This window comes from Panulirus ornatus, chromosome 33, assembly GCF_036320965.1.
Source record: "Panulirus ornatus isolate Po-2019 chromosome 33, ASM3632096v1, whole genome shotgun sequence".
In the NCBI taxonomy this organism is placed as follows: domain Eukaryota; kingdom Metazoa; phylum Arthropoda; class Malacostraca; order Decapoda; family Palinuridae; genus Panulirus; species Panulirus ornatus.
Genome location: NC_092256.1, coordinates 9,704,899 through 9,719,953, shown reverse-complemented (window position 1 = coordinate 9,719,953; position 15,055 = coordinate 9,704,899). Strand labels below are relative to the sequence as shown.

At 41.3% G+C, this 15,055-nt stretch overlaps 1 protein-coding gene across 1 annotated transcript in view; it reads right to left on the bottom strand.

Moving 5' to 3' along the window:
- LOC139759439 (uncharacterized oxidoreductase YjmC) overlaps positions 1 to 15,055 on the bottom strand; it is a 55,486-nt gene that overhangs the window by 32,224 nt on the left and 8,207 nt on the right. Inside the window, exon 3 of the mRNA XM_071681549.1 lies at positions 9,482 to 9,670. Within this exon, the coding sequence (XP_071537650.1) occupies positions 9,482 to 9,670 (189 nt within the window). The remainder of the gene's footprint in view (positions 1 to 9,481; positions 9,671 to 15,055) is intronic.

Sequence of the window (15,055 nt, the reverse complement as noted above, 5' to 3'; positions counted from 1 at the left end):
TGTGTGTGGACGTATGTATATACATGTGTATGGGGGGGTTGGGCCATTTCTTTCGTCTGTTTCCCTGCGCTACCTCGCAAACGCGGGAGACAGCGACAAAGCAAAAAAAAAAAAAAAAAAAAAAAAAAAAAAAAATTATGGATCTGGAGAAGGCATATCATAGAGCTGATAGAGATGCTCTATGGAAGGTACTAAGAGTATATGGTATGGGAGGAGAGTTGCTAAAAGCTGTGAGAAGTTTTCATTGAGGATATAAGGCATGTGTACGAGTAGGAAGAGAGGAAAGTGATTGGTTCTCAGTGAATGTTGGTTTGCAGTAGGGGTGCATGATGTTTCTATTGTTGTTTAATTTGTTTACAGATGGGGTTGTTAGGGAGGTGAATGCAAGAATTTTGGAGAGAGGGGCAAGTATGCAGTCTGTTGTGGATGAGAGAGCTTGGGAAGTGAGTCAGCTGTTGTTTGCTGATGATAAAACGCTGGTGGCTGATTTGGGTGAGAAACTGCAGAAGCAGGTGACTGAGTTTGGTAAAGTGTGTGAAAGAAGAAAGATGCGAGTAGATGTGAATAAGAGCACGGTTATTAGATACAGTAGGGTTGAGGGACAAGTCAATTGGGAGGTGAGTTTGAATGGAGAAAAACTGGAGGAAGTGAAACATTTTTGATATCTGGAAGTGGATTTGGCAGTGGATGGAACTGTGGAAGCGGAAGTGAGTCATAAGGTGGGGAGGGGACAAAAGTTCTGGGAGCGTTGAAGAATGTGTGGAAGGCGAGAACATTATCTCGGAAAGTAAAAATGGGTATGTTTGAAGGAATAGTGGTTCTAACAATGTTATATGGTTGCAAGGCATGGGTTATAGATTAGGTTGTGCGGAGGAGGGTGGATGTCTTGGAAATGAGATGTTTGAGGACAATATGTGGTGTGAGGTGGTTTGATCGAGTAAGTAATGAAAGGGTAAGAGAGATGTGTGGTAATAAAAGGAATGTGGTTGAGAGAGCAGAAGAGGGTGTACTGAAATAGTATGGTTACATGTAGAGAGTTAGTGAGGAAAGGTTGACAAGGAGGATATATGTGTCAGAGGTGGAGGGAACGAGAAGTGGGAGACCAAATTGGAGGTGGAAGGACGGAGTGAAAAAGATTTTGAGCGATCGGGGCCTAAACATGCAGGAGGGTGAAAGGCGTACAAGGAACAGAGTGAATGGGAACGATGTGGTATATCGGGGCCGACATGCTGTCAATGGATTGAAGAAGGGCATGTGAAACATGTGAGGTAAACCATGGAAAGTTTTGTGGGGCCTGGATATGGAAAGGGAGCTGTGGTTTCAGTGCATTATACATGACAGCTAGAGACTGAGTGTGAATGAATGTGGCCTTGGTTGTCTTTTTCTAGCGCTACCTCGTGTGCGTGTGGGGGGAAGGGGGTGTCATTTCATGTGTGGTAGGGTGCCAATGGGAATGAATAAAGGCAGCAAGTGTGAACTGTGTACATGTGTATATGTCTGTGTATATATATTTATATATATGTATACGTTGTGATGTATAGGTATGTATATGTGCGTGTGTGGACGTGTATGTACATACATGTGTATGTAGGTGGGTTGAGCCATTCTTTCATCTGTTTCCTTGTGCTAACTCGCTAACGCGGGAGACAGCGACAAAGTATATCATATACACATATACATACACATACACAGACATACACATATATATACACATGTAAATATTCATAAGGGCAGACAGTATGAATTATGTACACGTGTATATATGTATATGTCTATGTGTGTATATATATATGTATACGTTGAGATGTATAGGTATGTATATTTGCGTGTGTGGACATGTATGTATATACATGTGTATGTGGGTGGGTTGAGCCATTCTTTCGTCTGTTTCCTTGCGCTACCTCGCAAACGCAGGAGACAGCGACAAAGCAAAATAAATAAAATAAATAAATATTCATACTTGTTTGCCTTCATCCATTCCTGGTGCCACCCCGCCACATAGGAAACAGCATCGCAATCCCATGCTTCAGCAAGGTAGCACCAGGAAAACAGACAAAAAAGCCCAAATTCACTCACACTCAGTCTCTAGCTGTCATGTGTAATGCACCAAAACCATAGCTCCATATCCACATCCAGACCCCAGAGACCTTTCCATGGTTTACCCCAGACAACTTACATGCCATAGTTCAGTCCACTGACAGCATGTTGACCCTGGTGTACAACATCGTTCCAATTCACTCTATTCCTTGCACGCATCTCATCCCCCTGTATGTTCAGGCCCCGATCGCCAAATCTTTTTCACTCCACCATTCCACCTCCAATTTGGTCTCCCACTTCTCCTTGTTCCCTCCACCTGACACATATCAATCTTTCCCAACTCATTCTCTCCATATGTCCAAACCATTTCAACACACCCTCTTCTGCTCTCTCAACCACACTCTTTTTGTTTCCACACATCTCTCTTACCCTTTCGTTATTTACTCTTTCTGTTTCCACACATCTCTCTTACCCTTTCATTATCTACTCAATCAGACCACCTCACACCACAAATTGCCCTCGAACATTTCATTTCCAGCAGATCCACCCTCCTACATACCACTATCTATAGCCCATGCCTTGCAACCATATAGTATTGTTGGACTAATCCTTCAAACATACCCAATTTTGTTCTCCAAGATAACGTTCTCGTCTTCCACACATTCTTCAGCACTCCCAAAACCTTCGCCCCCTCCCCCACCCTGTGATTCACTTCTGCTTCCATGGTTCCATTCACTGCTAAGTCCACTCCCAGATATCTAAAACACTTCGCTTCCTCCAATTTTTCTCCATTCCAACTTGCATCCCAATTAACTTGTCCCTCAACCCTAATGTACCTAATTGTCTTGCTCTTGTTCACATTTACTCACAACTTTCTCCTTTCACACACTTTCTAAACTCAGTCACCAACTTCTGCTGTATTGGTGAACAACAACCGACTCACTTCCCAGGCCCTATCATACCCAACAGTGTGCATACTCGCCGCTCTCTCCAAAACTCTTGCATGTGCCTCCCTAACAACCCCATCCATAAACAAATTAAACAACCATGGAGACATCAGACACCCCTGCCACAGACTGACCTTCACTGGGAACCAATCACTCTCCTCTCTTCCTACTCATACACATGCCGTACATCCTAGATAAAAACTTTCACTGCTTATAGCAGCTTACCTCCCACACCATATACTCTTAAAACTTTCCACAAAGCATCTCTATCAACCCTATCATATGCCTTCTCCTGATCCATAAATGCTACATACAAATCCATCTGTTTTCCTAAGTATTTCTCACACACATCCTCTACCACTTATGAAACCACAATGCTCCCCTTCAATCTGATGCTCTGTACATGCCTTCACCCACACAACCAACACCCTCCCATATAATTTCTCAGGAATACACAACAAACATATGCCTCTGTAGTTTGAACATTCACCTTTATCCCCTTTGCCTGTACAATGGCACTATGCACGCATTCCACCAATCCTCAAGCACTTCACCATGATCCATATATACACTGAATATCCTTACCAACCAATCAACAACAAAGTCATCCCCTTTCTTAATAATTCCACTGCAATACCATCCAAACCTGCCATTTTGCAGGATTTCATCTTCCGCAAAGCTTTCACTACCTCTTCTTTCTTAGTCAAACCATTCTCCCTAACCCTCTCACTTCGCACACCACCCTGACCAAACCAACCTACATTTGTCACTCTATCATCAGAGTCATCAAAGAAACCTTCAAAATACTCACTCCATCTTCTCACTTCATCACTGCCTGTTAATACTTCCCGCTTGACCCCTTTACCAATGTTCCCATTTTTTTTCGTCTTACGTACGTTATTCACATCCTTCCAAAATGTCTAAGTCTCCCTAATGTCTAATGTTACTCTCTCACATTTGCCCTCTTGACCTCCTCCTGCTTTCTTTGGTACTTCTCCCAGTCATTTGCACTCGTTCCTATCCCCTATCCCTGGGGTTAGGGGAGAAAGAATACTTCTCACACATTCCCTGCATATTGTAGAAGGCAACTAAAAGTGGTGGGAGCAGGGGCTGGAAACCATCCCCTCCTTGTATTCATTTTTCTAAAAAGGATAATAAAAAAAGGAGTCAAGCAGGGAGTGCTCATCCTCCTCGAAGGCTCAGATTGGGGTGTCTGAATGTGTGTGGATGTAACCAGGATGAGAAGAAAGGAGAGATAGGTAGTACGTTTGAGGAGAGAAACCTGGATGTTCTGGCTCTGAGAGGAAGCTCAAGGGTAATGGGGAAGAGTGGTTTGGGAAAATCTTGGGAGTAAAGTCAGCAGTTGGTGAGAGGACAAGAGATAAGGAAGGAGTAGCACTACTCCTGAAGCAGGAGTTGTAGGAGTATGTGATGGATTGTAAGAAAGTAAATTCTAGATTTATGAGGGCTATAGTGATGGGTGATTTAAATGTGAAAGTGAGTAATATGGTGGTTAAGGGTATAATTGGTGTACATAGGGTGTTCAGTGTTGTAAATGGAAATGGAAGTGCTTGTGGATTTGTGTGCTGAAAAAGGACTGGAGATTGAAAATACCTGGTTTACATGTATGCAAGTAGGAAAGATAGTCAAAGGGCATTTAAGGATTACGTGTTAATTGACAGGAGGGTATAAGAGAGACTTTTGGATGTTAATGTGGTAAAAGGGGCAGCTGGAAGGATGTCTGATCACTATCTTATGGAGGCAAAGGTGAAGATTTGGAGAAGTTTTCAAAACTGAAGAGAGAATATTGGGGAGAAGAGAGTGGTGAGAGTAAGTGAACTTAGAAAGGAGACTTGTGTGAGGAAGTAACAGGAGAGGTTGTGCGTAGAATGGCAAAAGGTGAGAGCAAATGACATGCCGGGAGTGGGTGAGGAACAGGATGTATTTAGGGAAGCAGTGATGGCTTGCATAAAAGATGCATGTGGCATGAGAAAGGTGGGAGGTGAGCAGATTATAAAGTGTAGTGAGTGGTGGGATGAAGAGGTAAGGTTGTTAGTGAAAGAGAAAAGAGAGGCGTTTGGACAATACTTGCAGGGAAGTAGTGCAAATGACTGGGAGATGTATAAAAGAAAGGGACAGGAGGTCATGAGAAAGGTGCAAGGGTTGAAAAAGAGGGCAAATACGAGTTAGGGTGAGAGAATATCATTGAATTTTAGGAAAAATAAAAAGATGTTTTGGAAGGAGGTAAATAACATGCAGAAGACATGAGAACAAATGGGAACATTAGTGAAGGGGACAAATGGAGAGGTAATAAAGTAAGAAGTATGTGGAGTGAGTATTTTGAAGGTTTGTTGAATGTTTTTGATTATAAAGTGGAAGATATAAGGAGTTTTGGTCGGGTGGGATGTGAAGTGAAAGGGTTTGAGAGAATGGTTTGGTAAAGAGAGAAGAGGTAGTGAAAGTTTTGCGGAGGGGATCTGCAAGGCAGCAGGTTTGGATGGTATTGCAGTGAAATCTGATAAAAATGCAAGAGTTTTGGAGAGAGGGGCGAGTTTGCAGTCTGCATGGGGATGAAAGGGCCTGGGAAGTCAGTTGTTGTTCACCAATGCTACAGCTCTAGTGCCTGATTCAGGTGAAAAACTGCAGAGGTTGGTGACAGAGTTTGGAAAAGTGTGTGAAAGGAGAAAGTTGAGAGTAAATGTGAATAAGAGCAAAGTAATTAGGTTCAGTATGGTTGATGGATAAGTTAATTGGGAAGTAAGTTGGAATGGAGAAAAACTGGAGGAAGTGAAGTGTTTTAGATATCTGGGAGTAGACTTAGCAGCGAATGGAACCATGGAAGCAGAAGTGAGTCACAGGGTGGGGAAGAGGGCGAATGTTCTGTGAGCAAAGAAGGTGTGGAAGGACAGAACGTTATCTCAAAGAGCAAAAATGGGTATGTTTGAAGGAACAGTAGTTCCAACAATGTTATATGGTTGTGAGGCATGGGCTATAGATAGGGATGTACAGAGGAGGGTGGGTGTGTTGGAAATAAAATGTTTTGGGACAATATGTGGTGTGAGGAGGTTTGATCAAGTAAGTAATGTAAGGGTAAGAGAGATGTGTGGAAATAAAAAGTGTGGTTGAGAGAACAGAAGAGAGTATGTTGAAATGGTTAGGACATATGGAGAAAATGAGCAAGGAAAGACTGACAGTAAGGATTTATGTATCTGTGGGGCTCAGCTCTGCATTTGAAGCTCTGTTTTAGTACCTCATATGCAATAGCTACAGAGTTATGAGAACAAATATGGCTATTCATCATCTGTTCCTAGAACTACCTCATTAAGTGGGAAATGGGGAACAAGTAAGAACAGATTACCAGCATCATCATCATAACCATCATCATTAATATAATTTGTATCATTATTCACCCCACGGAAGAGAGGAAAAAGAGGACTGCTAAAATATCCCCTACATGTCAACTGAAGGTGACAAAGAGGGTGAGGAACAGGAGACTGGAAATCTTCCTTTCCTGTATTACAATATTTCCAAAAGAAGGTAAAGAGGGAGGAGCCATGTGAAAATTTTTTCCCTGTAAGGCTCAGCCATCTGTTCTTTGTGTTATACTGCTCATATGAGAAATAGCAAATATACATGAGGAAAAATGCATTGTTATTGTTACAATTATCATCCATTTTTTCATCATTGTTTGCCATTTCCTGTGTAGCAAAACAGCACCAGGAATACACAAAAATAGCATCATTTGCTCACACACACTTTAACTTTCATGGATAATGCATTTAAACTAGAACTCCCTGTCCACAGCCAAGACCCACAAACATTTGTTTGTTTTCCCTGACCTGTTCAATATGCCCTAATTCAGCCCAATGCCAGCATACTGCCCTGTGTATATCATATCATTCAACTTTGCTCTATCCTATGCATGCCTTATATCCCACTGCATGTTCTGGACCCATCACTCAAAGTACATTTCACTCCATCCTTCCTTCCATCTCCTAGGTCTTCCTAGTCTCCTCCTTCCCTCTACTTCTGATATGTATACCCTATTAGTCAGTCTTTCCTCACTCATCTTCCCTGTATATTCAAAGCACTCCAGCACACCCTATTCAGTCTCTCTCTCTCTCTCTCTCTCTCTCTCTCTCTCTCTCTCTCTCTCTCTCTCTCTCTCTCTCTCTCTCATTTCTTTCTACTATGCTTACATCTTACCCATTCCTGCAGCTATGAGGCTGCACTACAATCAGAAGCTAGAAAATGGGGACTCCTTAGAAGGAGACCCTCAAAAGGACTGTTCCCTTCTGTCAAGTGATGATGACAGCCTCACTGAAGGTGACTTTACACGTTATTATCATTACTATTATCATTATTATTCTAGCTATATCTTTGACGCCTCTTCCCTTGTGGAGCTCTCTCAAAGAAGTAGCCACGGCAACAAAGTCTCCATAACTAACGAACCCCAGTGTTGCTTCTCAGCCTTTAGTGTCTCACCCTTAACAGTGTTTGCAGAGGCACCTACCTAATGTTCTAACTGACTACTACTACTTAAAGCTCTTGCCTAATGTTCATACTATTCACCATTTCCCGCGTTAGCGAGGTAACGTTAAGAACAGAGGACTGTGCCTTTGAGGGAATATCCTCACCTGGCCCCCTTCTCTGTTCCTTCTTTTGGACAAATAAAAAAAAAAAAAAAAAAAAAAAAAAAGAGGGGAGGATCTCCAGCCCCCGCTCCCTTCCCTTTTAGCCACCTTCTACGACACGCAGGGAATACGTGGAAAGTATTCTTTCTCCCCTATCCCCTACTTAATGTTTCTACCTAATGCTCCTATCTACTATTTCTATCAATTGCTACAACCATTTTGCCATAAGGCAGGGGTAGCACATAGTGCTCACAAAAGGAAAATCTAGAGTTCTGAAGAATGAGTTGTGCAAGTTAAGTGTTGTTAAGTGTTATGTGTGACAGAGAGAGACTGTATGTTTCTGGATAGAATGCCAGTAGTCCATATGTAGGTAAGGCAGAAAGATAAGACAGCTACCTGGGTAAGAGGAGTGCAACTTGAAAACAACTCAAGTGCTGGCTCACTATGCAGGTGTCACTAAACCTCCTGGTCATTGGCTGCCTATAACTTTAGACCCCTTTTATGCAGATTTCTGTAGGCTACAAGCTGCGCACCATGCAGGAGCAGGTAAAAATGTGCTCCTTTGAAGTAAGAAGGACTTCACTGACATCTGATGATGATGATAAAGCCTTGATAAAGATGACTTCTCGCTCATGGTATTACCACTTGCCAGAAGAGACCACTGACATCTTTGTGCACTAATCATGCCACATACATGACTGATGTGCTCAATGCCATTCATGCACTAATCATGCCAAACTGGCTCCTGATTGAAAAACAAATTGCCAAACAGTAGCTTTTCTAAGATACTGATACCAATTTATACAGCTCCCTTCAGAATCATTTTATCTAACTCATGAACACAAAAGTATTGTCATTCTATCAAAAACAATTCAAGTATCAGGGAAAATAAGAAAACTTGAGGTCTATCTGAGCAGCCAAGGCTGCCAGCACATGAGGTTCATGCTGGAAGGCACACTGCTAGGGCTTTACCATCCATGCACGAAAGAGTTAACACTCACAATGCTCGAAGCATAAATAACAGACTGATGCCCCATACAGAAGTAGCTGGCCAATCACATTCCAGTTTGCAAAGAACAAAGGTGAAAAAAATTTGTTAACAGGCACTTACAACTCTGGGTTTATGCCACACAGATGGCTCAAAAAAATAAAGTTCCTGAGACTTATGTGGCATAATTGCATCAACAGCATGGTCCTTTGTTTTCCAATAGAAGAAATAGTATATTGGTGTTCTGTGCCATCTGGATAAACTAGTGCTTCCAAAAGGCTCACCAATAGATGCAAACTTACACTCTTTCCTCTGAAAATTTTCCTAATACTCAATCACTTTCCAATCTTTCAACAATCTTAAATACACTCTTTCTACAAAACTTCCATAATCTTCACACTATGCTCCTTTAATAACAAAAAAATCCTTACTCTTTTCAACCTCTTATCAAAACATGTAATTACATCTCATACTCCTGATCTCCCTCCATAAATAACATCATTTCAATTTTGTCAGTAATCACTTGCATCCGGTATTCACACGCTCCTCCAAATGATATTGCAATGCTCCACAGTTAAGAGGATTATCTATCTATCTCTGATGTCCATACCCTCCAAGAACTCCCATCAAGATGGTGGCCACAGCAAAAGTCTCCACTTAAACCGGTCCTTACGGGCTTCTCTCATATGCACCATTCCACACATTCTTCCCCCATTTCTCTCCCTCCAGTACTCTTCTTGTCTATTTCCTCACGTTACTGGCTATCTTCCTCTTACATCAACCAGTTTTAATCATACTCTCATACACTCTCCTTGTAAACTCCCCACCTTGCTAATTTGAAGAATTCCTAAATAAGCAAATTTTAGATTCCTCACCTCGTGTACAGACCCAGCCAATTCCAGTTTCTTTAGCCTTTTTAATAGCCAAATCAATGCAGAAGTTGCCAACAACAGGTCCAAGACCATTATTGCCATTGACAAGGGCTGTGGATACAGTCTCTTTTGTAATGGTGGGTACAGCACTTCCATCGCAGACTTCCTTTTGCACGTCATTTACATACATTTCTAGAATATAAAATAGAGAATAAGTCAACACACACTGAATCTGGAATTTATAGAATAAATAATATACAACCAAAAACACAGGAGAAAATATCTTGAACATGTATCATGGCAATATCCCAACACACCACGATAAGAAATAATTTTCAACATTCTAATCACTCTTGATGATCATATTTGACATTGTGTATTACAATCCTTTTACATTCAATACAGTTGCAGAATGATCAACAAACCTGCATACAAAAAATTTGATAATGTACACAAAAACAGCAGGCAGAGATTATAAAACCATCACAAGAGAGGGTGAAGGCATGTACAGAGCATCAGATTGGGGAAGAGCAGTGTGGTTTCAGAAGTGGTAGAGGATGTGTGGATCAGGTGTTTGCTTTGGAGAATGTATGTGAGAAATACTTAGAAAAGCAAATGGATTTGTATGTAGCATTTATGGATCTGGAGAAGGCATATGATAGAGTTGATAGAGATGCTCTGTGGAAGGTATTAAGAATATATGGTGTGGGAGGAAAGTTGTTAGAAGCAGTGAAAAGTTTTTATCGAGGATGTAAGGCATGTGTACGTGTAGGAAGAGAGGAAAGTGATTGGTTCTCAGTGAATGTAGCTTTGCAGCAGGGGTGTGTGATGTCTCCATGGTTGTTTAATTTGTTTATGGATAGGGTTGTTAGGGAGGTAAATGCAAGAGTTTTGGAAAGAGGGGCAAGTATGAAGTCTGTTGGGGATGAGAGAGCTTGGGAAGTGAGTCAGTTGTTGTTCGCTGATGATACAGCGCTGGTGGCTGATTCATGTGAGAAACTGCAGAAGCTGGTGACTGAGTTTGGTAAAGTGTGTGGAAGAAGAAAGTTAAGAGTAAATGTGAATAAGAGCAAGGTTATTAGGTACAGTAGGGTTGAGGGTCAAGTCAATTGGGAGGTGAGTTTGAATGGAGAAAAACTGGAGGAAGTGAAGTGTTTTAGATATCTGGGAGTGGATCTGGCAGCGGATGGAACCATGGAAGCGGAAGTGGATCATAGGGTGGGGGAGGGGGCGAAAGTTCTGGGGGCCTTGAAGAATGTGTGGAAGTCGAGAACATTATCTCGGAAAGCAAAAATGGGTATGTTTGAAGGAATAGTGGTTCCAACAATGTTGTATGGTTGCGAGGCGTGGGCTATGGATAGAGTTGTGCGCAGGAGGATGGATGTGCTGGAAATGAGATGTTTGAGGACAATGTGTGGTGTGAGGTGGTTTGATCGAGTGAGTAACGTAAGGGTAAGAGAGATGTGTGGAAATAAAAAGAGCGTGGTTGAGAGAGCAGGAAAGGGTGTTTTGAAGTGGTTTGGGCACATGGAGAGGATGAGTGAGGAAAGATTGACCAAGAGGATATATGTGTCGGAGGTGGAGGGAACAAGGAGAAGAGGGAGACCAAATTGGAGGTGGAAAGATGGAGTGAAAAAGATTTTGTGTGATCGGGGCCTGAACATGCAGGAGGGTGAAAGGAGGGCAAGGAATAGAGTGAATTGGAGCGATGTGGTATACCGGGGTTGACGTGCTGTCAGTGGATTGAATCAAGGCATGTGAAGCGTCTGGGGTAAGCCATGGAAAGCTGTGTAGGTATGTATATTTGCGTGTGTGGACGTATGTATATACATGTGTATGGGGGGGGGTTGGGCCATTTCTTTCGTCTGTTTCCTTGCGCTACCTCGCAAACGCGGGAGACAGCGACAAAGTATAAAAAAAAAAAAAAAAAAAATTATTTGAGGGCTTATTTTCTTTCATTTTCAAAAATAAATGCAAGTATGTTACAGCATTTGTTATCCATAGGGACATGGAAGAAAGACTACTTATGTCTTCGGCACATCATAGACAGCAACTAAGGGGCAAGAGTCGGATTGGCTGGAAATCCTAGCCTTTGTATTAATACTTGCTAAATAAAAAAGAACATAGGTTGGAAACAATCGTGGGTTTTTCCTCTCAAGCTCAGTTAACTGTTTTTGATGCTACCTCATTCATATGGGAGAAAATGGAATCTTTTTTTCTAGCAAAGTCCAAGCAACATAAATTGTGATTCTATTTTCCCAAAGAGAACTCCACTTTTTGGTGTAACTCAGCTAAAGTGAACCTCTCAGATATGTGTAAAAGGTATGAAATCTACTTAAGTGACCTTTCTATATCTGAGCATACCAGAGAAACTTATGGCTGCATGCTAACCCCACAAGTCCTTATAGGAAAATGGTTTCCCATCTCTCATGTAGTGCCTTAGGAAACATGTGTTCCAAGGTCAAGTTATGAAAAGCCTGATCATGGCAAATGGGAACATTCTGACACAGGCCGACTCCTATGGGCAAAGTACCTAATGTCGAAAGCTCATGAAAGTGAGAGATGTCATGATGGAAGGTCACTCATTTATCAACTGTGGAGTCCTATCTCTTCCCTTCTTGGTGCAGTTACTGCACCCTTCACAGACACACACACATATCACAATGCCATGATCCTTCACTTGCATCAAACAAAGTAGGAAATTAAGCAAATAAAAAAGTATGTAAGCAGATTAAGTATATAAGCAAGCCATAAACAAAGTCAGATGCCAAGTGCAGAATAATCAAGAGGATCACTGTAACCAAGCCTCATGAACACTATTGCAGTGGCCTGAAATTAGGGAAGCACAAGTACTACATGGCATATTTTGCCACTTAAGTGGAGTACAGAGGTGAGATTTTGCTTTCTGAGATCCTTGAAATATGCTCCTTCATTATATGAGCAAAAAAATTTAATTTACCAAATTCTATTTTGGCAGTCTGCCAGAGCAAATGGGATTAAAGGAAAATAATACACCTCACATAATCTATCATATACATATTAAGAAGCATACTGTAAACATACAACTAATAATATACAAAACTTTTTCTTTTCACTGTCTACCTTAAATAGTCTTATACAGCACATAACAACATCAATACATCAAAAATTGCAATCACGGTATGAAATTTCCAATACATATACAGTTCCATCAAAAACACTGTCCAGAAATCCCTTGGATTATGAAGTTGCATTCAGTACTTCCCAAAGACTTACAGAGACATTTGGCATAACTTTTGTATTTGTCTGCCATAGCATGTACACTCTAGTATAAAAAATCTGAAATGCATGGGATCAAGAGGTCTTCCAAACTTTATCATAATCAAATGATTATGATAAAGTTTGAATATCACATAATAAACTTAACTGCATTTAGAGAATAACAAACTTTTTCATACTTTTTCACTGTTAACCACTGAAGGGAGGCAGCAGCAGGAACAGACCGAAAATGGCAGTTTCTGCACATCCTCTCCCTAACTGCATGTATAATGCACCAAATCAAGGACCTCCTATCCAAAGCCGAGCCCACAGACCTCCCTGTAGTTTCCTGGACCACTCCATACGTCTTGATTCAACCTACTGATATGATGGCCCCTCAGTACCACATCACTCCAATTCACAATCTTGTGCATGCCTCACACCCTCCTCTCTGCTTAGGCCCCAATATGTCAGTGTCTTTCACTCAATCCTTCCATCTCATTCTTGGTCTCTCCTTTCTCCATGTTCCCTCCCACCCCCTCCCCTTCTGATGTATACATCCACTTAATCTCCATTCACCTATCCTCTCATTATATCCAGATCATTTCAGCACACCCTGCTCACTTTCTTGAGCATACTCCGCTTACTACCACAAACATCTCTCACATCGTCAATCCATAATCAATCCTCTGTATTTCAAACATCTACACTTTTCTGTATTTTTGCATTTAGGGCCTACAGCTTGCATCCTTACATCACCCGAGACAAATATACTATCAAACATATCCATCTCTCATTTTACATACTCCTCAATGCATCCAGGACCTCCACCCCTCACCCATCCCATGGTTCATTTCAGCCATCATGTTCCATCCACTGCCATATCCATTCCCATGTATTTATAACACCCTTCTTCCTCCAGGTCCTCTCCATCCAAAAACACTCACACCACACTCCCTCCAGTTGCAAGGCTCATTACTTAACTTTTATTCCCATTCATTTTTAACTCCCTTCTTTCACACATTCCTAAACTCAGGTGCCAGCTTCATCAGCTTCTCACTTAAGCCTGTCTTCAGAGCAGTGTTATCTGCAAACAGCAAATGATTCATCCCCCAGGCTCCCTTGTCCCCAACAGATTGCATTCTTGCCCCTGTCTCTAAAACCCTCAAATTTACCTCCCTCACCACAACATCCATTAACAGATAAAACACCCATAGTAAATTCACACACCCTTGCCACAAACTCACCTTCACCTAGATCTACTCACTCTATTCACTTTCTATTTGCAGTTACACCTAACACTCCTAATAAAAAAACCAACTGCTTTTACCAGCTTTACTCCCACACCATATACGTACTTGCAAAACCTTCTACATATCACCTCTATCAACCCTACACTTTCTCCAGATTCATAAATGCCACAAACAAGCCCTTCTGTCTCTCTTAAGTATTTCTCACACATTCTTCAAAGCAAAGACATGACCCACACTTCCTTTAACATTCCTCAAGCCACATTGTTCCTACTCAATCTGATGCTCTGTGCAACTTAGCAGGAACAGTCAGCAAACTTGCACCATACTTCTGTAATTAAAAAATTCACTTTCGTCCGCTCTCCCCCGTCTTGCCTTGTCTTTTCCATAACCCAAGTTGTTTCTTCTGGTTTGTAAGTAATTGTCACTTGATTTCTGATCATCTTTTCCAGTATTCTACGTATCACATTCATCAAAAATACTAATCTACAATTCAGTGCAATTTCCCAATCTCCGGCATTTTTTTTTCACACAGAATTTCAAGCAGCTAATCAAATATTTCTGCAACCTCTTTCATCAAAAACCATGTACCCTTAAGGAATATGCTTATGCCTTCAAAGTAATATCAGTTGTTTCAAAGTTCACTTTACCAAACTCTTTGAGTTATCTTTGATCTATCTGCATGCCTTCTAACTTTTACCACACTACTCCGTGAGTTTCTGATATCTTCCACTATAACCAACAGCCTTGAGTAACTCAGACCCAGTAGTCTGCTGCTGTTTGAATTCCTTTGTATTCCACCTCAATGGTATTGGGCTAGTGCTCTGCAGTGGAATACACTACTAAACTTTTTTAATTTCCCAAATATTTTTACATCATCCTTCACAATCTTTTAACTTCTCAATCTCTTACAGGAAGAAATAGCAGCTGTCAAACTATAAATTTACTCCTAGTGGATTTGTGGTAAAGTTCAAGACTAACCCTTGCCTTGTCTACAATGTTTCCTTTAAAGTTCCTATGATCCTCCTTCCTCAATATGCTGCACTTATTCCTTGCTTTCTAACACCTGGCTGCAGTGCCATGTATGTAT